The sequence below is a fragment of the Myxocyprinus asiaticus genome, chromosome 10, assembly GCF_019703515.2.
Source record: "Myxocyprinus asiaticus isolate MX2 ecotype Aquarium Trade chromosome 10, UBuf_Myxa_2, whole genome shotgun sequence".
NCBI classification, from domain to species: Eukaryota; Metazoa; Chordata; class Actinopteri; order Cypriniformes; family Catostomidae; genus Myxocyprinus; species Myxocyprinus asiaticus.
In genome coordinates, this window is record NC_059353.1 from 15,099,438 (window position 1) to 15,124,973 (window position 25,536).

General features: G+C 39.0%; 1 protein-coding gene across 37 annotated transcripts in view; it reads left to right on the forward strand.

Annotated features, from left to right (window-relative positions):
• fn1a (fibronectin 1a) overlaps positions 1 to 25,536 on the forward strand; it is a 49,166-nt gene that overhangs the window by 11,946 nt on the left and 11,684 nt on the right. Inside the window, exons 15-43 of one of the 37 annotated variants that reach the window (XM_051708965.1) lie at positions 58 to 243; positions 394 to 522; positions 946 to 1,035; positions 1,142 to 1,342; positions 1,594 to 1,683; positions 1,794 to 1,994; positions 2,387 to 2,476; positions 5,946 to 6,146; positions 6,577 to 6,666; positions 6,773 to 6,973; positions 7,404 to 7,493; positions 7,600 to 7,800; positions 8,231 to 8,320; positions 8,427 to 8,627; positions 11,072 to 11,350; positions 14,574 to 14,837; positions 15,411 to 15,505; positions 15,740 to 15,908; positions 16,030 to 16,116; positions 18,056 to 18,247; positions 18,883 to 19,155; positions 20,641 to 20,832; positions 21,800 to 21,889; positions 22,194 to 22,460; positions 22,593 to 22,709; positions 23,885 to 24,049; positions 24,187 to 24,342; positions 24,461 to 24,574; positions 25,050 to 25,319. In XM_051708965.1, the coding sequence (XP_051564925.1) occupies positions 58 to 243; positions 394 to 522; positions 946 to 1,035; positions 1,142 to 1,342; positions 1,594 to 1,683; positions 1,794 to 1,994; positions 2,387 to 2,476; positions 5,946 to 6,146; positions 6,577 to 6,666; positions 6,773 to 6,973; positions 7,404 to 7,493; positions 7,600 to 7,800; positions 8,231 to 8,320; positions 8,427 to 8,627; positions 11,072 to 11,350; positions 14,574 to 14,837; positions 15,411 to 15,505; positions 15,740 to 15,908; positions 16,030 to 16,116; positions 18,056 to 18,247; positions 18,883 to 19,155; positions 20,641 to 20,832; positions 21,800 to 21,889; positions 22,194 to 22,460; positions 22,593 to 22,709; positions 23,885 to 24,049; positions 24,187 to 24,342; positions 24,461 to 24,574; positions 25,050 to 25,319 (4,791 nt within the window). Of the gene's footprint in view, positions 1 to 57; positions 244 to 393; positions 523 to 945; positions 1,036 to 1,141; positions 1,343 to 1,593; positions 1,684 to 1,793; positions 1,995 to 2,386; positions 2,477 to 3,483; positions 3,517 to 3,656; positions 3,685 to 5,759; positions 5,850 to 5,945; positions 6,147 to 6,576; positions 6,667 to 6,772; positions 6,974 to 7,403; positions 7,494 to 7,599; positions 7,801 to 8,230; positions 8,321 to 8,426; positions 8,628 to 11,071; positions 11,351 to 14,573; positions 14,838 to 15,410; positions 15,506 to 15,739; positions 15,909 to 16,029; positions 16,117 to 18,055; positions 18,248 to 18,882; positions 19,156 to 20,640; positions 20,833 to 21,799; positions 21,890 to 22,193; positions 22,461 to 22,592; positions 22,710 to 23,884; positions 24,050 to 24,186; positions 24,343 to 24,460; positions 24,575 to 25,049; positions 25,320 to 25,536 lie in introns of all 37 variants that reach the window. The other 36 variants (XM_051708964.1, XM_051708976.1, XM_051708974.1 and 33 more) reach the window with 36 other exon arrangements.

Below are 25,536 nucleotides of genomic sequence, written 5' to 3' on the forward strand. Positions count from 1 at the left end.
CATTTTTGCCGTTTCATAGCAGTTTCACTAATGTTCTCTTTTCCATCTCTTCTCTAGTGGCAACATTTGAGGGAGATACAACACAGCCCCCTCCTGTGGTGGACACTTCCGAATCTGTGACTGAGATCACCTCCAGCAGCTTCGTCATCTCGTGGATTTCTGCATCAGACACAGTGTCTGGTTTCAGGGTGGAATATGAACTGAGTGAAGAGGGAGGGCAGACTGGACAGCCCATGGTCTTGGGTCAGTATGTGCATCTGAAATGTGGTTTCAATGGTTTATTCAGATGAGTATTTTATTTATTTCTCTACCTTCGGCCTAAATTGATTTGTAGAACTTGATGTACCAAATGAGTCTTGGTGTAATACTTGCTAACTTGTTTATCATTTCCAGATCTGCCTCATACGGCTTCATCAGTGAACATCAGTGAGCTTCTCCCAGGCAGGAAGTACACAGTAAATGTGTATGAAGTGACCAACCAAGGGGAGCCTAATCTGATCCTTACCACTTCTCAGACCACAGGTGAGCCTGTTTTTCTTCTTGTCTTTCTCGTTCTTGCCTTTTCTTGTTCTCTTTCTCTCTCTCCCTTCCTCTTTGTAACACTATAGAAGAATTTTACCACATGGAAGTGCCATATCTGACCTCTCAGATCTCCTACTAGGGTTTTCATTATATCATTAGTGATTATATTGAAGTAAATTATTATTCAAGTAAACAGTCAGTAATAAAATAAAGAACTATCAATACTGTAGAAAGACTTTTTGTTTTATCTTTAGGATCAACTTTGTACTGACATATCACTTATTTCGACATCCCTGTCTCCTATCATTCTCTTTATTTCTCTATTTCTTTGTAAACTCACACAGTGAAAATGAAATGACATTTGCAATACAGATTACTTTAATAACATGATCTTGCTGGCTTATGTTTGGTCTGTTTCCATAGCTCCTGATGCCCCTTCTGACCATGAAGTGGAGGATGTGGGGAAGACCACCATTGTTATCAGCTGGTCTAAACCTCTGGCTCCCATCACAGGTAAACTGGGCCTACTTTAGAAACACAAAACATTATGTCACCTTCACCTATACACAAATTATACACTGAAGACAAATGCTGACAAGTATAGATCTTGTTTGTTTAGGCTACCGTGTGGTTTACACACCATCTGAAGAAGGTAGTTCTGGCAGCACTGAGCTGAATCTACCCAACACTGCCACCTCAGTGACCCTGGGTGATCTTCGCCCTGGTCTGCTCTATAACATCAGTATCTACTCTGTGGAAGAGAGTCTGGAGAGTGAGCCTATATTTGTTCAGGTCACCACTGCTGAGGAACCCCTGACAGGTACAGCAGACCATTACTATTTGGGTTATACGTAGAAACGTGTCCAGGTCACGCGATTTACTTCAAAATCAAAGGGAAAAAACATTATATATATATATATATATATATTCTTATGTATATATTATATAATGTTATATTTCACATAGCATTTTCCGTTGACAAATACTCTTACACACTGTATTTGACTGTATCAGACAGTATTTCATCTTCTGATGTGAGCTTGTTGGATTATGTCTGGTATGTTTCCATAGCTCCTGATGCCATTTCTGACTTTGAAGTGGAGGATGTGCGGGAGACCGCCATTGTTATCAGCTGGTCTAAACCTCTGGCTCCCATCACAGGTAAACACAGGCTGTCTTTAGAAACACAAAACATTATAAAACATTATACACCTATACACAAATTATACACTGAAGACAAATGCTGACAAGTATAGATCTTGTTTGTTTAGGCTACCGTGTGGTTTACACACCATCTGAAGAAGGTAGTTCTGGCAGCACTGAGCTGAATCTACCCAACACTGCCACCTCAGTGACCTTGGGTGACCTTCGCCCTGGTCTGCTCTATAACATCAGTATCTACTCGGTGGAAGAGAGTCTGGAGAGTGAGCCTATATTTGTTCAGGTCACCACTGCTGGGGAACCACTGAGAGGTACAGAACACAGTCATTGTGTGGGTTATACAAAGAAACATGTCCAAGTCACACGATTTACATTATGTATAATATCATATTTCCCTGCCCACACATCCTTGGTTATGTCAGTGTTTAAACATAAGTTCTTTCAGAAGTGTAGAAAGTTATAATATTGTAATGAAAATGAATGAAAACACATCATTTCTTTGGAATAACATGCAATTTTCATGCAAAATTATAACAGGTACATATATAGAGAAAGTAAAAAGGGTCCATTTTGATTTCATGTTGTCTAAACACTTGTTGACTGCATCTTCCATTGACAAATACTCTTACACATGGTAATTGACTGTATCATATTTCATTTTGTGATGTAATCTTGTTGGATTGTGTTTGGTTTGTTTCCATAGCTCCTGATACCCCTTCTGACTATGAAGTGGAGGATGTGGGGGAGACCGCCATTGTTATCAGCTGGTCTAAACCTCTGGCTCCCATCACAGGTAAACTGGGCCTACTTTTAGGGTGACCATATGTCCTCTTTTTCCCGGACATGTCCTCTTTTTCAGACCTTAAAATAGCATCCGGCTGGGATTTCTAAATTTGCGAAAATGTCCGGGATTTGGCTTTAGTTGCATTATGATGTGCATCTGGTCTAATACTTCACTGTGTGTGCGCACATATTTGCATTGCTTTAACCTCTCTTTGTAAGTCCCGCCTTCTCGCACACCAATTGGTCGATTATAAGAGGCTTGCAGCAACTATTGGCCAAATTCCTGCCTGTCAATTTATCCGCGAATGCGTGAAGCGCTGTTGTGTTCGGCATAAAACAGTGGTTTGACAGTAGCAGCAAATGACAGCTGAGTGGAAACAATGCCCAAACGAAAGTGCAAATTTACAGAAGATTTGCACAAAAAATTTCCATGCTTTCATCCAGGTCGAGATCCGTGGAAAGCAGAATGTATGACATGTAAAGCTGGCACTTATGTGTCAGTTGCTAATAAAGGTGCAAGTGATTTAGAAGCACACATAAGCTCTGCGAGCATAAAGGGTCAGCAAAAGGTGAAAGTTCATCAGGTAAATTAACGGACTACTTTTTGCGACCAGGTAAAATTGTTATCACATTGCTTCATTTTCCATGGCCATTCAAAATAATAGTAATAGTAAATGAAGGTACACTCATGGTATCAAATATTTTATTTTAGTACATGGACATTCAAAAGAATGTTGAAATTATTTATTTATTTATATATATTTATGTTATGCTAATAGAGTGTCTTTTTCACTGTATTAAAGTTTGCATTCATAGTAACACTGTTTTGAACCCTATTATTCCACCCCACCCAATCCCCCCTCCCCCCTGCGAAAAACAAAAGGTGTCCTCTTTTTGGAAAACCAGAATATATTCACCCTACCTACTTTAGAAACCCAAAACATTATGTCACCTTCACCTATACACAAATTATACACTGAAGACAAATGCTGACAAGTATAGCTCTTGTATGTTTAGGCTACCGTGTGATTTACACACCATCTGAAGAAGGTAGTTCTGGCAGCACTGAGCTGAATCTACCCAACACTGCCACCTCAGTGACCCTGGGTGACCTTCGCCCTGGTCTGCTCTATAACATCAGCATTTACTCTGTGGAAGAGAGTCTGGAGAGTGAGCCTATATTTGTTCAGGTCACCACTGCTGGGGAACCACTGAGAGGTACAGTACACAATCACTATATGGGTTATACAGTTGAAGTCAGAAGTTTACATACACTTAGGTTGAAGTCATTAAAACTCATTTTTTAACCACTCCACAGATCTCATATTAGCAAACTTTAGTTTTGGAAAGTCATTTAGGACATCAACTTTGTGCAGGACACAAGTAATTTTTCCAACAATTGTTAACAGACAGATTGTTTAACTTTTAATTGACTATATCACAATTCAAGTGGGTCAGAAGTTTACATTCACTAAGTTAACTGTGCCTTTAAGTAGCTTGGAAAATTCCAGAAAATTATGTCAAGCCTTTAGACAATTAGCCAATTAGCTTCTGATAGGAGATGTACTGAATTTGAGGTTTACCTGTGGATGTATTTTAAGGCCTACATTCAAACTCAATGCCTCTTTGCTTGAAATCATGGGAAAATCAAAAGAAATCAGCCAAGACCTCAGAAAAAAAATTGTGGAACTCCACAAGTCTGGTTCATCCCTGGGAGCAATTTCCAAATGCCTGAAGGTACCACGTTCATCTGTACAACCAGTAGTACACAAGTATAAACACCATGGGACCATGCAGCCATCATACCGCTCAGGAAGGAGACGCATTCTGTCTCCTAGAGATGAACATAGTTTGGTGCAAAAAGTGCAAATCAATCCCAGAACAACAGCAAAGGACCTTGTGAAGATGCTGGAGGAAACAGGTAGACAAGTATCTATATCCACAGTAAAACAAGTCTTATATCGACATAACCTGAAAGGCTGCTCAGCAAGGAAGAAGCCACTGCTCCAAAACTGCCATAAAAAAGCCAGACTACAGTTTGCAAGTGCACATAGGGACAAAGATCTTATTTTTTGGAGAAATGTCCTCTAGTCTGATGAAACAAAAATGGAACTGTTTGGCCATAATGATCATCGTTATGTTTGGAGGAAAAAGGGTGAGGCTTGCAAGCTGAAGAACACCATCCCAACCGTAAAGCATGGGGGTGGTAGCATTATGTGTGGGGGTGCTTTGCTGCAGTAGGGACTGGTGCACTTCACAAAATAAATGGCATCATGAGGAAGGAAAATTATGTGGATATATTGAAGCAACATCTCAAGACATCAGCCAAGAAGTTAAAGCTCATCGCAAATGGGTCTTCCAAATGGACAATGACCCCAAGCATGTCTCCAAAGTTGTGGCAAAATGGCTTAAGGACAACAAAGTCAAGGTATTGGAGTGGCCATCACAAAGCCCTGACCTCAGTCCGATTGAAAATATGGGTATGCAGGACTGAAAAAGCGTGTGCGAGCAAGGAGGCCTACAAACCTGACTCAGTTACACCAGTTCTGTCTGGAGGAATGGGCCAAAATTCCAGCAACTTATTGTGAGAAGCTTGTGGAAGACTACCCAAAATGTTTGACCCAAAGTTAAACAATTTAAAGGCAATGCTACCAAATACTAACAAAGTGTATGTAAGCTTCTTACCCACTGGGAATGTTATGAAAGAAATAAAAGCTGAAATAAATCATTCTCTCTACTATTATTCTGACATCTCACATTCTTAAAATAAAGTAGTGATCCTAACTGACCTAAGACAGGGAATGTTTTCTATGATTAAATGTCAGGAATTGTGAAAAACTGAGTTTAAATGTATTTGGCTAAGGTGTATGTAAACTTCTGACTTGAACTGTATGTGGAAACATGTCTAAGTCACACGATTGACATAAAAGTCAAAGGAAAAAAATGCAAAATATTATATTATTGTATAGTATTATATTTCCCTGCCCTCACAGCCTTGGTTATGTCAGCGTTTAAGCATAAGTTGTTTCAAAAGTGTATAAAGTTATAATATTGTAATGAAAATTTATGAAACACATTATTTCTTTGGAATAATGTGCAATGATCGTGCTCAAAAGTAACAGGTACATACTGTATATTGAGAAACTAAAGAGGGTCCATTTTGATTTCATGTTGTCTTAACACTTGTTTACAGTGTCTTCCATTGACAAATACTCTTACACACAGTAATTGACTGTATCATATTTCATCTTCTGATGTTATCTTGTTGGATTATGTTTGATGTGTTTCCATAGCTCCTGATGCTCCTTCTGATTATGAAGTGGAGGATGTGCGGGAGTCCGCCATTGTTATCAGCTGGTCTAAACCTCTGGCTCCCATCACAGGTAAACACGGGCTGTCTTTAGAAACCCAAAACATTATGTCACCTTCACCTATACACTGAAAACATTTGCTGACAAGTATAGATCTTGTTTGTTTAGGCTACCGTGTGGTTTACACACCATCTGAAGAAGGTAGTTCTGGCAGCACTGAGCTGAATCTACCCAACACTGCCACCTCAGTGACCCTGGGTGACCTTCGCCCTGGTCTGCTCTATAACATCAGTATCTACTCTGTGGAAGAGAGTCTGGAGAGTGAGCCTATATTTGTTCAGGTTACCACTGCTGGGGAACCACTAAGAGGTACAGTATACAATCACTATATGGGTTATACGTGTAAACATGTCCAGGTCACGCGATTTACATCAAAATCACAGGGAAAAAAAGAAAATATATTATATACTATTGTATAATATTATATTTCCCTGCCCACACAGCCTTGGTTATGTCAACATTGAAGCGGAAGCTGCTTCAGAAGTGTAGAAAGTTATAATATTATGATGAAAGATTATGAAAACACATAATTTCTTTGGAATAACGTGCAGTGATCATTCATAATTATAACAGGTACATAAATTGAGAAAATAAAAATGGTCCATTTTAATTTCAAGTTATCTTAACACTCGTTGACACCATCTTCCATTGACAAATACTCTTACACACAGTAATTGACTGTATCATATTTCATTTTCTGATGTAATCTTGTTGGATTATGTCTGGTATGTTTCCATAGCTCCTGATGCCCCTTCTTACTATGAAGTGGAGGATGTGCGGGAGACCGCCATTGTTATCAGCTGGTCTAAACCTCTGGCTCCCATCACAGGTAAACATAGCCTACTTTAGAAGCACAAAACAATATGTCACCTTCACCTATACACAAATTATACACTGAAGACAAATGCTGACAAGTATAGCTCTTGTATGTTTAGGCTACCGTGTTGTTTACACACCATCTGAAGAAGGTAGTTCTGGCAGCACTGAGCTGAATCTACCCAACACTGCCACCTCAGTGACCCTGGGTGATCTTCGCCCTGGTCTGCTCTATAACATCAGTATCTACTCTGTGGAAGAGAGTCTGGAGAGTGAGCCTATATTTGTTCAGGTCACCACTGCTGGGGAACCACTGACAGGTACAGTAGACCATTATAGCATGGGTTATACATGGAAATATGTCCAGGTCATGCGATTTACATCAAAATCAAAGGGGAAAAAAATAAAATATATGATATATTATTGTATAATATTATATTCTCCTGCCCACACAGCCTTGGTTATGTCAGCATTAAAGTGGAAGTTGCTTCAGAAATGTAGAAAGTTATAATATTGTGATGAAAGATTATTAAAACACATTATTTCTTTGGAATAACATGCAGTGATCATGCACAATTATAACAGGTATATATATTGAGAAAATAAAATGGTCCATTTTGATTTCATGTTATCTTAACACTCATTGACAGCATCTTCCATTGACAAATACTCTTACACACAGTAATTGACTGTATCATATTTCATCTTCTGATGTTATCTTGTTGGATTATGTTTGGTGTGTTTCCATAGCTCCTGATGCCCCTTCTTACTATGAAGTGGAGGATGTGCGGGAGACCGCCATTGTTATCAGCTGGTCTAAACCTCTGGCTCCCATCACAGGTAAACACAGCCTACTTTACAAACACAAAACATTATGTCACCTTCACCTATACACAAATTATACACTGAAGACAAATGCTGACAAGTATAGATCTTGTTTGTTTAGGCTACCGTGTTGTTTACACACCATCTGAAGAAGGTAGTTCTGGCAGCACTGAGCTGAATCTACCCAACACTGCCACCTCAGTGACCCTGGGTGATCTTCGCCCTGGTCTGCTCTATAACATCAGTATCTACTCTGTGGAAGAGAGTCTGGAGAGTGAGCCTATATTTGTTCAGGTCACCACTGCTGGGGAACCACTGACAGGTACAGTAGACCATTATAGCATGGGTTATACATGGAAATATGTCCAGGTCACGCGATTTACATCAAAATCAAAGGGGAAAAAAATAAAATATATGATATATTATTGTATAATATTATATTTCCCTGCCCACACAGCCTTGGTTGTGTCAGCATTAAAGTGGAAGTTGCTTCAGAAATGTAGAAAGTTATAATATTGTGATGGAAGATTATTAAAACACATTATTTCTTTGGAATAACGTGCAGTGATCATGCACAATTATAACAGGTATATATATTGAGAAAATAAAATGGTCCATTTTAATTTCATGTTGTCTTAACACTCATTGACAGCATCTTCCATTGACAAATACTCTTACACACAGTAATTGACTGTATCATATTTCATCTTCTGATGTTATCTTGTTGGATTATGTTTGATGTGTTTCCATAGCTCCTGATGCCCCTTCTGACTATGAAGTGGAGGATGTGCGGGAGACCGCCATTGTTATCAGCTGGTCTAAACCTCTGGCTCCCATCACAGGTAAACTGGGCCTACTTTAGAAACACAAAACATTATGTCACCTTCACCTATACACAAATTATACACTGAAGACAAATGCTGACAAGTATAGATCTTGTTTGTTTAGGCTACCGTGTGGTTTATACACCATCTGAAGAAGGTAGTTCTGGCAGCACTGAGCTGAATCTACCCAACACTGCCACCTCAGTGACCCTGGGTGACCTTCGCCCTGGTCTGCTCTATAACATCAGTCTCTACTCGGTGGAAGAGAGTCTGGAGAGTGAGCCTATATTTGTTCAGGTCACCACTGCTGGGAAACCACTGACAGGTACTATACAGAGTAGAGAATCACTAAATGAGTTTTACGTGGAAACATGTCTGTCACACGATTAACATCAAAATAAAAGGGGAAAAAAGTTATATTTTGCTTTTTTTATTATTTAAACCAGCATAAATTATAAATTAAAGGCAGTAAAACAAATACTACCATAATATATAAACTTTCCCCTTTTTTTTTTTTTTTTTTTTTTTGCATTGCAGTAATAAGAAAGTTTTAAGACATTACAATAGTAGGGAGTGTACTTAATTGTCATGAAAATAATGTCACAATGCTAAAGATCTTAATGGTCTTAAAATAGGCTTAATTTTATTATTAGCAAAATAATTTTAATTTTGAGGTGAAAAACAACCCAAACATCTTGACAGCTTTTCGTGAGACTCGCATACAACATGGGTCTGTTTCGAAACTTAGTGAGCTGCCTTGCTGTCTCCTGCCTACATAGGCAGCTGTCTTCTATGGCAGCATCCTTACTAAAGTGATGCCTCATAAGAGAGCGATTTGGAATGCTCTGCATAGGCGGCAGCTTTGTGCATCACTGAAATAGCGCTCGTCTTGCGCAGCGCACGAGTCTCAACTCACAAACGATTTCAATAGAGGTGACGCATGAGGAACAACGCGATACTCTAATCAGCATAAATACGAATAGTACACGCACATTTTAGGTAAAATAGTCAATTTTCTATAATATTAACCTATTTTTTATCGCTAATTTTCAGTATTGAATGTATTAGAAGTATATTTATAATCCAAATGTATCTCAGTTCGTCTGTGATATCTTGGATTTATTTGTCCGTTGAGCTCATTACGGTGCATTCTGGGATCGCCTACCCGGAGAAGGATGGCTGTGTCTAGAGGGTAACCTCCCAGCAGCCTAAGTCTTGCAAGAGTCTCATTCGCTGTTACTAAGGTTAGATTTAGGGTTAGATTTAGTGGTAGGGTTAAGGTAAGGGTTAGGTTTAGGGGTAGGTGTAGGTATAGGGTTTCTGTATGACTCTAAATAAGCATAAAAAAACACATTGTGGGAACATTCAACGCTGCTCTTGTGTGACTTTAGGTTACTGGGGATTGCCTTCATGACACGACTGGGAAGGATACATAGGATGCTACCTTAAAATTTGTCCAAAACGAGGTATCTTATGAGGCAGCATAATTAAGATACCTACGATTTGGAACAGCTTTCACGTCTGGAGCGCACCTATGATGTCTTAATATGCTGCCTCTGGAGGAAGCTCACTAGGTTTTGGAACAGACCAAATATATATTTTTTTGTTAATAAGGAAATGTAATCATCAATTTACCTCCATCATTGTGTTGGGACACGACTGAATATAATAGCTTCTAACAGTTTGAGTTTTGATCTCTGTGTTGCAATGGAAACATAGGATGATGTCATCATGCAATAAATGTATTTTATTGGTTTCTTTTGAGTAGATTTAGATGTTTTGTCTGGCAGTCCAAAGATAAGATCACATTTTAGTTGAGTCAGCTATTAGAAGTCCAACTGCCTGTGAATCCTTATAGGGTAATATGTCTCGAGTGTGTGGTTTTTGATTTTATGGGGACTGGCTGGGAGAACATCAGAGGTCTGTCTGTTTCATACCAATCTAGCAAATCAGCAAACATTGCAACTTTAGAAAACTTTAGTCTTGGTCATTATAGGAGATGTTTATCTGGTTTTACCTACATTGACCTTTATTCTAATTCTTCTGTGCTGCATCATATCGATGGTGCAAATGCTACAAAAATGGTTCAACAAGCAATTCAGCTCCTATTATGACCAGCTTCCCATGTAATTAATTTTTTGATGTCTGCTGATATATTATGACTGGTCTAAAAACAAACAATCAGTCTGATATCATGTTATTCTTATTCCTGTTATGCTGGCTGGTCTGCCAGTAGGGTGTCTGGTTTCCGCTACTCAGATGAGCAAGTTTTACAAAATAGTAAACAACCAAACGCCATGTCTGCATGAGGAGCTACGATATGTTAAACCTTTGATTGGATATAGCTCAGCGTAGTCTGAAATCTCTTTTGATGACTCAGAATGTAGAATAAGGTCCAAATTATGTTTATTAGAGAAGTACATGCTGTTTCTTGCATATATGTTTCTTTAAAGTCCTGGGATGTCCTAGTGCCCTGCTGAAAAAAACAAAAAAAAACCTAAGGTAGTGTGGTAGTCTTAGTTGGTTTAAGCCGGACTTGTTGATCTACCAGACTGGCCAGGCTGATGATTTGCTGTTTGTAAGTCTCCCAGCCTTAAAAGTGCCCAAAATCTCTCTAAACCAATCAAAACCATCCAGCCTAACAAGTTTGGCCAGGCAGGTTGTTTTATTGGATAGTCCAAATCGAAACTTGAATCCATTGTAGACTGATTAAAGCTTGAAAGAATAAAAAACATTGTTTGGTGGTGACATACTGTTTTCCACCCACAGAAGAAGTCCCCTCTCCAACTGATCTGCAGTTCTTTGAGGTATCTGACTCTAAGATCACCATCACTTGGACCAGTCCATCCACAGAGGTGTCTGGATACCGTGTGTCTGTGGCTAAGTTAGGTTCAGACGGGCTGACAGAGAGAGAAATCCAGCTCCCAGTAACCCGCAACGCCTACGCTGAGATCACACACCTCCAGCCTGGAACCCTATACCGTTTCTTCATCTTTGCTCTCAGATCAGAGGAGGAGAGCGAGCCACTGGTTGGAGAACAAGCTACAAGTGAGTGTAAAAGAGTGTAAATAACCAAAGATGATTTGCAAAGATGCGTAAGGAATAATCAGTGACGGACTGTTAAATTGTCCTTAGTCAGGGTAGAGGCCATACAGTATGTACTTTTTTGTGATTGAAAACGAACCTGTGTGGGATAGATGTAAAGTCGGGTCAATGGGTTGTACTGTCTTAATGTTCTAAATTGCATCTTATGATCACAACCTGTGTATTGTGGAGTTTTATGTCAACTGGATTTCTTTTGGCATAATGGTACACACAAAGATATTAAAAATTACAACCTACTGATTACAATGCTTATCTCTCACAGTTTTGTGTTCAATCAAGAAAAAAAATAAATATGTGGTGATACTGACTATTATTATGTTGGCAACATACTTTTATTCTACAAACTTGGTTCAGGGTTTTTTCAAAATCCCTAAACCGAGACCAAGGGCCGGATTCACGAAAATGTTCTTAAGAAAAAATTAAGAAACTTCTTAGAGGGGGCCTGGAAAGCTCAGTGAGTATTGACACTGACTACCACACCTGAAGTCGCGAGTTCAAATCCAGGGTGTGCTGAGTGACTCCAGTCAGATCTCCTAAACAACCAAATTGGCCCAGTTGCTAGGGAGGGTAGAGTCACATGTGATGATTTCATTATTATGTTTCTATGGACTCTAAAGATCGTGGAGAGAATGCGCTATGCAGTGCATCCATACTAGCATTAACATTAAGAAACTTCAAAACAACATGTATTGTTTAAATTTTGTGATAACATTTACATGGTTTATAATCTGAAAATAAAAATAACAAATACAAAACAGTCTTAAAAACGTGTTTTGGTCTAAAATCTCATTTCTACATATATAACTCAACATGATAGAATGAAACACATTTGAAAGAACCCAGTAAATTCATTAAATATCTTACCTTTTGGGGTTTAAGACAACTCTGAGGTTATTTTAACTTTAAGATGTTATTTACGACGATTTTTAAGATTTTTTTTTTTTTCAAGAATTCTTAAGAACACTTTTAAGAAAAAAGATACTTTTTGTCAGGAATACAAAATATTCTTAACTTTTTTCTTAAGACAGAAATTAAGAAGAAAATGATAGTTAAGAAGAATTTTCTTCATAAGAACATTTTGTGAATCCAGCCCCAAGTTTTCTAAAATGATCTCCTAGAGTTTTCAAGCTACGTCCACCAAACTCGGCACAGACCTTCAGATTGTTCTGGAATAGCATGCTATGTCTTTTCTAACTGGTCAGACTTACAGTTTTTGCACAGCAGATGATCAAAATTGGACCAATACCATAGACTTACATCGGGCGAATTCCAAGCGGAAGTGAGCATCCCTATGCCCTACTCCCTCCGAAGGGCTGAGCCCTGGAGCAGGGCACTTGTGACTCCGTTGATGTTGACTGTGATGGCCATTTGGAACACCCTTGATGAAGGGAGTAATGAAAGACATACGTCACTTCCACTTTATCTTCGCCTTAAACGTTACCATGACGACGCGGCGCCGTTGTTCTAACAACAGGGATCTCTTATTTATTGCTGTTAATTTGTTGTTGCAAATAAATATACTTTATGTAATAGTTTTTTTTTTTTTTTTTTTTTTTGTCAAACATTGCCTTTTGTGTCTTATTTAAAATTGCTTACTGCTGCTGTCTTAATAATAATAATAATAATAACAATAGTAATATATCTGTACATATATGTATATAAAATACATTAATGAACTTTTCCCACCGAAAGTTATTTGGTGCACCAGAGGTCATAATAAAAAATAATCATAAACCACAGTGTTTAGAATAGTCTACAGGAAGAAATGGACCCTGTTTTTGGAGTATCTTTCTGCTTATGGCTTTCTACTATCTCATGTATGAGGACAAAATGTAAACTGCAGAGGAGGAGAAGTATATGTTACAAAGGGCTATAGTGCTTGCCTGAGCATTTGAACATGTAATACTGTATGTTCTGATCGACAATCTTGCTATAAAATATTTGCTGAGGACATGGCGACACGCCACCCAGGGTCACGTGATCATAAACTGTAAAATTACTTCTTCGAAGTGACCATCGCATATACCCTTTACTAACTTGTGGAAGGGACCTTCATGGAGAGCTTGAGTTGCTCACTTTTGTTTGGAACTTCCCTTCAGTTTGGAATTTGCCCATTGAGGGAATGCTCAAATGAGCCAACGGAATGCTTGTTAATTCAAACTCCAACTGTCAAATAATTATAATGTAAACAAACCCACAAAACACCTTAAATCTGTTTTAAGTTCCATCCATCCATCCATCTAGCTGCCGGTTTGTCTGACTATCTAGCTAGCTAGCTGCCAGTCTGTCTGACTGTCAATTTGTCTATAATACATTTCCTCTCGGTTGTAACAATAATCAGATATCTTTGAGATGTTTATGATTTAGAATGTTTGTAAAGTTGATCCTTTTAAGATGTTTAGCAGATGTTAATTGAAATGCGATGCTTTTCAGATGAAAAGATCTAAAACAGACATCTCTGAGATGTATGTGTGCTGTCTGGGTAATGTCTGTATAACCATCAAACTTTTAAAACTTGTATAAACTTTCAGACAAGGCTTTGTCAAGCCAGACAAAGTTGAAAATGAATACGCACCCAAAGTAGTAATGTGGCCTCGATGGTCAGGGCTCAATTATTCTGCTTATACCACATAAATGTATTATTGTAAGACATTTTTTTTTTCCTATACATTTTTCAGGTTTTCATTACAAAAATGCTTTTTTGTGTAGAGCTAGTTTCTTACACCACTGATTCAACCTCCAGATTAGAAACAGCCCAAGCCACCATTACTGGCTACAAGCTGTACTTGTTCAGTGTCTTTTCTTGGTTCCTTTGCTATGGTAGACTGTATGGCTCTTTGAAGTCCTGATTATTTGAAACATTTTAATAATTCAGAAAGACATGGCGTAGTGAACATGGATCTACTTCATAGCCATTCAGTTATAGAAAATTAATCAATACCATGGAATGTCTGTCAACCAATCAGAATCAAGTATTCTGCAGTGTCGTGGTTAAAACCACAGTAATTCATAGTCTGGAACAGCAATAATAGTTGCCTAATCATTGACAGTCAATATGCTCTCAAAGCAGTTTGATAATTTTTACAATATGAAACATCTGGCTCTATATTCCTATTATTGTTGGCCATACAATTTGCACTAACCCTGTAAATCTTTCTCTGCACAGAGCCTGACTCACCCACCAATATCCACTTCACTAATGTTATTGAAGACAGTGCTATGATCATCTGGTCCCCTCCAAAGGCTCAGATCACAGGTTACAGGCTCTTCTTGACTGTTGAGGGCTTGAACCCCAAACAGCTGCGTATTCCTGCCCGCCTGTCACGGTACACCATCCTCAACTTGCAGCCTGATACTGAGTACACTGCCACTCTGCATGCAGAAAGAGGCAACGTGCTTAGCGAGGGGTCTTCCGCCACCTTCACCACAAGTGAGTATCAAACTTAGTCACAGCTGCCATGACAAGTCATTGAAGGTTTCGAGTCATACTTTAAATTTGAATATAAAGGTGAAGTGTGTAATTTCTGCTCCACTAAAGTAACCCAGTGGAATTGCTCAAATAAGAGTATTTGGGGTTTTCCCAAAAACACCTCTGTCATTATTCGGGCAACAAGATAGCCCCACCCCAATCGCACACAACTGGTGTAGCCTATGTTGCTGTGTCAGGCCAGTTTGGATGCTCAAACAAATAATGTTAGTGTCATAGTGTTTACACTCTTCTGGGGAATCAACCTATGAATGGGTTACTTATAGTTGTCTCTGCAAATAATGCTGGAATTGGAGAAGGTATTTTTACACTGAAAAATCACACACTTCACCTTTAAGTAAAAGTTTGCTTTCAAATGATGTCGAAAACATTGCACTTATATCATTAGAAGTACCATGTACCTGATAGTCTTAATTAATATGGAGTTCTAAAATACATTTCATTGTCCTGAGCATTGCTTATGTTTAAAGAAAAACACAAGTACTAAAGTGAGATCACTGCATTTTCTGCCTTCAGTTCAGCCAATGGGAAATGCTCCCCATTTCAGCACTGATGTCACAGACACATCAATCATTATATCCTGGACCCCTCTGTCTAGAACTGGATACAAGGTACTGTTCAAACATACCAGAGGCACTGAAGCACAGCTATAGGCCATCCCTCTTAGGTTTAATGGGCCGTGTGTGACATGTAAAAGTACTCTTGAGGAACAGTCCAACTCTCACCATACAGCTTGTTTGACTTTTGACATTCTTCCATTTCACATTCTTTTTCATACATTTTCATCCATGATCACTCTATACTACTCTGTACACAATCGTATTCACTCTAACTCTGCTCTGCAGTTGACCGTGAGGCCAAGCCAAGGTGGAGAAGCCCCTAGGGATGTGATCTCTGAGTCTGGTAGTGTTGTTATCTCAGGTCTAACCCCTGGAGTTGAGTACACGTACAGCGTCCAGCCCATCATTAACGGTTATGAGCACGGCAACCCCATCACACGACGTGTGGTCACTCGTAAGTGTGCTTTTGTTCTTTTGATATTGAACTGATTTAATAAAGATTTGGGAGTGTTAGAGGTAGGTTTCTCACACTGTTGGCAGAGTTGTGCAGCTGTCTTATGACTATCTGTCTACAGCTCTTTCTCCACCTACTGATCTGAAGTTGAAGTCCAACCCAAACACCGGAGAAGTAACTGTTCAATGGAAAGATGCCAAAACTCCAGGTTAGCACCATGCACTTCATCATAAATTTGTGAATTTGCTAACGGTTAATTTGATGAAAGCAAAGTCCTCTCTCAAAGGCCTTTTCCAAATGATGCAGTTGATGTGTACTTGCAGACTTGGAATGGGTGTCATTTTATAATTCAGAAGGTTGCTCACAAGTGCTATGCAACCTCAATTTACTAAGCCTGCACTGATGCGGACTACTACCTGACAGTTTATAGACAGTTTATAGCTGGGTTTCCATCCACATATTTTATTAGAATTTGGGGTTATCGCATAAAACATGCTAAATGGAAACATCAAGATGTGGATAAAATTTGCTTTAAAATACACTTGCCTGAGGTGAATAATTGTTTTTATTCTGTAAGAAGACATGTATACACTATGATAGAAATTCATTTACCAAATAAATTCCTAGATGTGCATCAAAACGTCATGTTACTTTACCTCAACAAGCCAACTAAACTAAAACGTAATTTATTACATTTAATAAACAGCCACAGTGGCTTTCCCAGTGGCTACTATGTATATGATGGTATTCGGTAATACGGTATATCACGGTAATTAACATACACAATATTGTTATCGTGGGCACTTCAAAATACCGTAAATAATTCTAGATAACCTTTTAGCCAAATTGTTTAGATTTTTCTGATCACACAGTAGTTTCTTTCCCCATCAACGAATCGAGATTCACAACACCCGTGTATTCGGCTTAAATGACACATGCACACTCTGATGTAAACAAAATCAACATGGACGAGAAGCATGGCTGAAGGAGGAACAGAGCCAATCCTTTATCCACTATCTAAGAGAAGGCGGAAGTGTGGAAGTATTTTGAGTTCAATAAAAATGCAGAGGGATTGTTGGTCAAAGATGTTCCCCTCTGTGCAAAACATGTGGCAGAAAAACATGGGAACACCTCCAAAGTGTTCGCTCATCTGCAGGACAATCATCACATGCAATTCAGATAGACAAAAGTATATAGTGAGAGTTCTGCTCGTTTTTCCAAACTTTTTTTGAAAACTGAGAGACAACTAGCTAAGTGACAACTAAGATGACAAAGAAAGTGACCTGTTGTTGCCATTTGCAGATAATGTGTAACTTGCTTCCAATTGGCCGAAGAGTAGTTCACTAAAACTCTGCTAGCTACACAGTAACATTTGTGTCTTGTAGTAACAACTAAAATAGAGTTGTAATCAGCTAGTACTTAGTCCTGTAATTAATAATGGCAATGTGGCAGTTGTTCATATGGGACTTTACATGTTTGCAGTTTTGCACTTTACTTTTTGACTATTTGACTTAATATTTATTTTCAAAAATGTGTTTACTTTATACATTTGTACAATTTTTTATTGTATGTCATTTTTATTTTTTTATTATAATTATTTATTTTTTTTTAATTATTTATATGTTCAATTAGTTTTTTTTTTAAATGTTCTGGGTTCTTTTCAAAGTTCTTTGTTATCTGTTAATTTAAAAGGCCAGTTTGGTATTGAAAAAGTTATTAAACTTGTTATTAAGAGAACAACCATAAAGTTTGTTTATCTTTCAACCTGTTTTTTAAATGTAATTCAATACCATGACAATACCGTATACAGTGATAAAAGCAATTCAGCAATTATCGTAAAGTGAAAATTTGATACCGTCACATGCCTAGTGGCTACAACTTCCATTTCCATTTCTCCTTTGTGCCAATTTCCCCGAAAGTGACGATTATGTTCACTTGAACACATGGAATGGACACTCTGCTTTAGTGTTTTTGATATAAGATTTTTCATAAATTAATTTCGCAACATGGATGGAAACCTGACTTATTTAAAACTATGTAACCAAAGTGTGAACTCGAAGAAAGACCATGAAGGATTAAGTTTGTGGATTCACTATGAAAATGTACTGTTTGGTCTTGCCTTTGCAACACTTTTTCTGTTCCCTCAGACATCACTGGCTACAGAGTGAGTTCCACTCCCACCAAAGGGCAGCATGGGAACTCAGTGGAGGAGTTTGTGAAGGCAGGACAGAACTCGTGCACTTTAGAGAACCTGAGTCCAGGAGTGGAGTACAATGTTAGTGTGTTTACAGTAAAGGATGACATGGAGAGCACCCCTGTATCAACCACCATGACTCCAGGTAGGTGTAGAAGCTTCTTAATTACAACAGGAAATGGATTAAATCAGTAGTCATGTTGGGGTTTGGGGGCAGAGAATATTTTTGGTCTCAATCTACTGTACATGAGGGGTACAGATGCACTATCTTTGATATCTATGATAGGAAAAATTCCTTGGTACAAATTTGCCTTTTTGTGCTTGATATTCAAGATCAATAATTATGCATAAACTGTGAAAGCATGTGTATTGTAATTGCAGTACTTGCTTTTTATGTCTATTTTTGTTTGGTTTGAGACATTAAATTCAAAGAACGTGCATATAACTGAATACACATTGCTTTTTCAATCAATTAAAAGAAATGTGAAGCAACAATATAATCAACATGTTTCTGCTGTCAACATTAACAGCCTCCTAATCAGTAGATGAACAAAATATACAATATATTTTTTTACCTGCGCTTTTAATGTTGGCAACCAGAACATGAGAGCTCAATATGCTTTTCTCATACCCCAGATGTCTTCTACGCACATCTCCGTGGTTCAGTATCGTTCACAATATGAACCGTGAAGGATCTTTTCTCTGGATAGATGACTAACATCCACCTCTCTGTCTTGTGTCTATGTCTGTGTTTGGCTTCTGGCACTTTCTGTCCTCTAGATGTGCCCAAAATAACTGACCTTCACTTTATCAACATTACTGACTCCACTATCGGCCTTACCTGGAGTCCACTTAACTCTACCGTTGTCACCGGCTACCGCGTCACCGTGTTGGCCGCTGGGGACAGTGTCCCAATCTTTGTTGAATTTGTGGAGCCCACAACAAGCTTTTATACTGTGCATGGTTTAGAGCCTGGGATCGATTATAACATCACCATCACAACAATAACAGAAAATGGAGAGAGTGAGCCCATCACCATCACCCAGCAAACAGGTAAGACCGTGTATGTGTGCCTGGGTGTGTTTGTATAAACTAACCATACTTTTGGCGGTTGAATTGCTGAAAAAAATCCCTATTCCCCTAAACCTTAAAAAATAATACTTTTTTGAATACATCTTAAGCCCATGGTATAGTTCGGTTTTGACGCAAACACCTAGCGTCTACGTACAGTCGAATGCGAGCCTGTCAAAGTATACTTCGTATGACTGTGCACATACACAGGAGATACGGGACTATTTCTCCTCAGGAGTTTAGACAGAAAAAGTCAAAGTAAGTCTTTATAATCCTTCAGGCTAGAGATTCCTGACCTTCTCACACATGCGTTCTTGACGTGCACATCCACTGTTGTTGTTTCCACATTCATCTCCTTGTTGCTTACCATCGATTACATCTTTTTCTAGCGCTTCTTCGCAACAGCATCAAATGATGGCTCAAATGTGAGGGTTGTCACCTTGTGGACCCACTAATTAGTACAAATAATTCCAGGTGCATGCACATTCTGCGTGTTCAAAGACGCGAGGTTACAAAACTCGGGCTGAGCGTGTTTAGTGCTCGAGCACTCTGCTGATGACAAAATTTGCATCACGTGTCCTGTGTTCGTGTCTGACTGAAGTATACTTTGGGCTTTAAAAGGAAAAATTAATAATAGACACCAAATAATGTCTTTATTATATTTCTTAAAGAAGTCAAAATATGATTTTAAGATTAAGCTTTGGGTTGAAGTTAGTCTATAATAATTAATATTAGCATAATTGAAGAACAATAGAAAACGTTTGTTTTCTGCTTTCATGCTGATTGTAAACTCTAAATTTACTATTTTAAAGTATAAAGTCCAAGAACTGGGATGTATCGGTCAGTGAAACATGAACATAAAATGACTTAGTGTACCTCTAAGGGCTTGTCAGCCTCACAAATCGAATATTGTAAAGTTTGTTGTATTTTACATTTTTGAACAATCTACATGGATTAGAAATGTAAGATCTGTGAACTTAATGAACTGTTGGCCTAGTTGTATCTGGAGTAAGTCTGTGCCTTCATAACTTGTTTAACATTCCTGTTCTTTGTTGCTACAATATTTCGTAGTCCCAGTACATGTGGCAGCCATATCCTCGTTTGAATGCTGATTGAGGAAAGACTAGCAGCTGTATCTTATTTAGGGCGCTCACTCTGTCTCTCTTTTGGATGAAGAAAACTGACGTGTACTCTCACATAGCATCAATCTTTGTGAAGTTTACTTTTTGCACATAAACACATTTTTAGTTAGATGCCTCAAGATGGTGCTCCTTTTCTCACTCTTTCCTCCACCAGTGGCTTTTACCCCGTTACGTTTAAACAGGCTTTAAAACCAGAGGTTCATTATGCTCACATATTTATCTCTTTAAGCAACTGTGGCACAGACTGTTATCACAGTTGAAGAAAATCAAGCATTTCTATAAAATTGTATATATATATTTTTTCCTGTCTCTCATCCTCTCTTAGCTGTCCCTGCCCCATCTGGTCTGTCATTTGGGGACGTGACCGCAGACAGTATGCTGGTGACCTGGAATGCCCCTCAGGTGCCCAAACCCTCTGATATTGACCGCTACATCATCCGCTACCACCCAGTTGATGACGAAGATGACACCACTGAGCGCATTCTGGATGGAAATTCAGAATTTGTCATTCTTCGCAGTATGTAACTTACAGCAGAATTTATCCATATTTATTTGTCCAGTCCCATCTTTACTGTCTCAAATGAACACTGAACACTCGTTAGTAGGGCCATAACTACCATGTATTCTCTTGTACACTATCGGGCCAGTGCGAGACAGGGCTATAAGCTGGTGAGCCGGGACCAGTAGCCTCGGACCTTGAGCCACAAGACCTAAATCGATCTGCATTCCCACCATCAGGCCAATAGCCACGCAGCATTGCCCTAAAACCCGCCCTTAATACGGAGCCATGGTGTCAACGTCACACATCTCTCCCATTTCACAGGCAGGAGACAAGCTAGCCCTCGAAATGAACACTGATTTGTACTTTTTTCCTCCCGAACCTGTACCATTGTGCACTGGATACACCACTTAGCAAGTTTGGCAACAATATTCTTAATCACATCTTCGTTTCGGCAGATGACGTCAATCTGACGTTGCACATTTTCATCAGCCCAAATATTCAGAAGAGCCCTGATTTAGTCTACTAAACAGTACTGACAATTCTCCATTCTCCGTCGATCTGTTGTGGTAGGCTGGTAGCAAAATATGAAAGATTGGGAAATTAGTGTGTGCTGAAACATCTGACCTGACTCAGCGAAACTGACAATGCCTTTGACATTGACCCCGCCTCAATCCCCAGGTGGCCTTCTTTGGCCCAAGGGTAATCAATGGGCCAGGGCGCTTGGCTGTTGACCCTGACGAAGCCACGAGGAGGCATGATGAAGCCCTGGAAGTGACATTGTGAATGCAACTGGCCCTGGCATGCACTAGCACGCACTCATTTGGCCCGATAGTGGAAACGCGGCTTTTGAGGAAGTCATGCTGCCCTCAATATTTAGATTAGTGGTCGACCGATATGGGTTTATATTGGTTGTTTGTTAAATAATTATATTTGGTTTCCCCACTCTTAAATATGTGGTCACATCCTTCTTTGTTATTTTTAGATCTCGTGCCCAATACTGAGTACGTGGTGAGCGTGCTTTGTGTCTATGAGGAGAGAGAGAGCTCACCTGTAATTGGCACTAAAAGAACTGGTGAGTTTTTGCTTGAAACTGTAGAACAATAACTTTTGCATAGATAAAATGGCTAGAAATTGCTCTTTGTGAGTGCACTCCCTATCAAAATTATTTTTGGGAATCCTTATCCAGTGATATCCACAAATGCATAAACAAAATTCATTGGTTTAAAAGGAGTTGGACACATTTTCCAAACTCCAGAACCATTTTCTTTTACCTGCCAACTGAAAAAATAATCAAGTTCAACCTTGCAAATAAATCTATTAGCTCTGTACTTGCAGTTGTGGTGGTTGACTAAGTTACGCATCCTTTTACTCAACAGTCCTGGATGCTCCTGTCGGTCTGCAATTCTCTGATGTCGGTACCAACTCCTTCACCGTGCGCTGGCAGGCTCCTCAGGCCGTTATCTCAGGATACCGTATCCGCTATCAAATGACCAGTGGTGGGCGTGCTAAAGAGGAGAGACTGCCTCCATCCAGGAGTCATTTCACTCTCACAGGCTTGACCCCCGAGACCAAGTACAGCATCAACATCTATGCCGTTAGTGGATCCCGCGAGAGTCTGCCATTGACTGGAACTCAGTCTACCAGTATGTTTGTCATTATAACTACATGCTGTAACCTCACTTCTTGTTTTTGACTTCTCAGTGTATTACCTGCATATCTACAGCTCACTTTGTTTTAATAGTACTTCTTGTCTCTTATCACTATTTCTCTGTTAGTCTCAGATGCCCCCACTGATCTGGAGGTTACCTCCTCAACACCAACCAGCATTACCGTTCGCTGGGATGCCCCCTCTGTCACTGTGAGGTACTACAGGATCACACATGGAGAGTCAGGTGGGTGAATGGATCACCAGGGGCTGTCCTGGCTCCCTTGGTTCACTAGGCAAACTTATTCGTTTTTCACCGAAAATTTTCTCATTATTTACTCACCCTCATGCCATCCCAGATGTGTATGACTTTTTCTTTTGCTGAACACAAAGAAGATTTTTAGAAGAATTTCTCAGCCCTGTAGGTCCTCACAATGCAAGTACATGTAGACCAGGCCTATGAAGCTCCAAAAATCACATATAGGCAGCATAAAAGTACATCCATTATACTCCAGTGGTTAAATCTGTGTCTTCAGAAGATATATGATAGGTGTGGGTGAGAAACAGATGTAAGTAATTTTTTTTTTTTTTTTTTTACAATTTGAAAATGAAAGTGGAGATTAATTGTAAAAAGGACTTAAATATTGATATGTTTCTCACCCACACTTATATATAACCACTGGAATATAATGGATTATTTTTATGCTGCCTTTATGTGATTTTTGGAGCTTCCGAGGTCTGGTCACCATTTACTTGCATTGTGAGGACCTACAGAGCTGAGACATTCTTCTAAAAATCTATGTTTGTGTTCTGCAGAAGAAAGAAAATCATATACATCTGGGATGGCATGAGGGTGAATAAATTATTTTTTTGGGTTGAACTATCCCTTTAACTAGGGGATGATTTACAGTCAGCCGGTTATTATCACAAAATAAACCTGTATTATCGACCCCTTCAATCCTGAATGGGAAAATTTTTTGCATTATTCAAAAATATATTTATCACTTAATGCCAAGATTGATCAGTCAGAATTGAGTATTCCAGAGAGCCATGTAATAAATAATTATAAGACTCATTAGTCTAGCGGAACAGTCATTCATATAGTGCGCAAGAGGACCCAGGTTCAAAATCTGACCAATGAAATATACTGTATATTATGTATATAGATATTTTTAATAAACCAACCAAAATTGCAATGAATTTTACTGCTGATTTGCCAGACATCCCCATGCATTTTTGCTGTATGGAAAATAGCAGCTTTGGCATTTTGATAAAAAAATGATATTTTTGTTACACAGGAAAAAGTCATTCAAAGTTTGAGTGACATGATGATGGGGTGCATGCCCCCTCAGTTTGAATGTGCATGATGCTTCTGGTTTTGCCTTATGTTTGCTGAATCTTGTTCTTATTATTCCCATTCAGGAGGTTTTGACACTACTCAGGAATTTACTGTCCCTGGCTCCCAGTCAACTGCCACCATTGAGGGTCTGCGTCCAGGCACTGATTACACCATCACTGTTTACGCTGTGACCGGCAGAGGGGACAGCCCAGCCTCCAGCACGCCAATCAAAGTTAAACACAGGACAGGTACATCACAAATGCACCTGAATATGCTGACAGTTTTTATATGATTTATGGAAATAGAGAAAAAGAGAGATTTGGGCTAAATATGCCTACATAACAGGAAAGGGAGAGTATAAATAATGGACTAATTTTTTTTATAGATATTGAGTCGCCATCACAGATGGAGGTGACTGACGTTAAGGACAACACTATTACTGTGCGCTGGAGCCCAGCAGCAGGCCCCATCTCAGGATATCGTGTCACAGGAATGCCACTCAATGGACAGGGTCCTGCCTTCTCTGAAGTGGTGGCTCCAGGTAATGCATAACATTGTCAATTAAAAATGTAAATTTGATACATTTGATATAAAAGAGTACATAAGGAATGTTGTCAAAGCAAGAGTTAAGAAGGTGTGTCTTTTATGTGTAATTGCAGACCAGACTGAAATGACGTTCTCTGGCTTGATGCCGACAGCAAAGTATACAGTCAGTGTGTTTGCTCTGGGTCAGGATGGAGAGAGCCCCCCTCTGGTCGAAACTATAGTCACAAGTAGGTGTACAAATGTAATTCTCTTACCATTTCCAAACTACCAGATGTTAAGACAATTTTACACAGACTTGGATTAAAAATGTGAAATAGCCATTTCAGTCAGGACCACTTTCATCAATTGAACACTTTTATTTCTAAAGCAATCTGTTGGTGTTGGCAGTATGTTTCTGTTCTGGCCAAAAACTCCCTGCCTATCTATGCAGCCATGCATGGAAAGAGCAGGGAGAGCAGCGAATCAAACCCCCAGGGGTAACAGAACAGATCCAGCAGATCTGTTCTTTTCATTTTCTTTTTTCAGACAGTACAACATGGTGCAATTGTTCATTTGCATAATACGAATACTTGAAAGAACTTCAAATATTTAGCAAGGGTACTAGATAACTCACTAAATTTCACAAATCAATTCAGTTCTTTTCATAACATATACCTGAAATAGATGAACTCAGTAGTTTCAAAAAATATTTCTGTCTTTCAGCGGTGGACAAACCCAAAGACCTAACCTTCAGTGACGTGGACTCAACCTCCATGCGCATCTCCTGGGAAAGTCCTGATGGCTTGGTCTCTTCTTACAGAGTGTTGTACTACAGTCCAGAAGAGGGAGAGAGAGAGCTATTCCCTGCCCCACGCGGAGATGACGAGTCTGCGGTGCTTCAAGGCCTCAGACCAGGCACAGAATACACAGTTAAAGTCATTGCTCTGCATGACCGGACACCCAGTCCTCCACTAGTGGCCACTCAGACAACAGGTATTATATTAAGCAAATGCTCGTCTACTCTTTAAATATCAGGGACACCAAAATTTCTCATATTCAGCATTTTGTAACTATAATTATAAAAAAAAAGTATAATAACTAGTTGGAATTAGTGGTGGAATTACAAAATAAGAATTATATTTGAATTTTAAAGACATTAAAATTCTAATTTCAGTTGGGGGGGAAAAGCTACAATATATCAGTGATTACC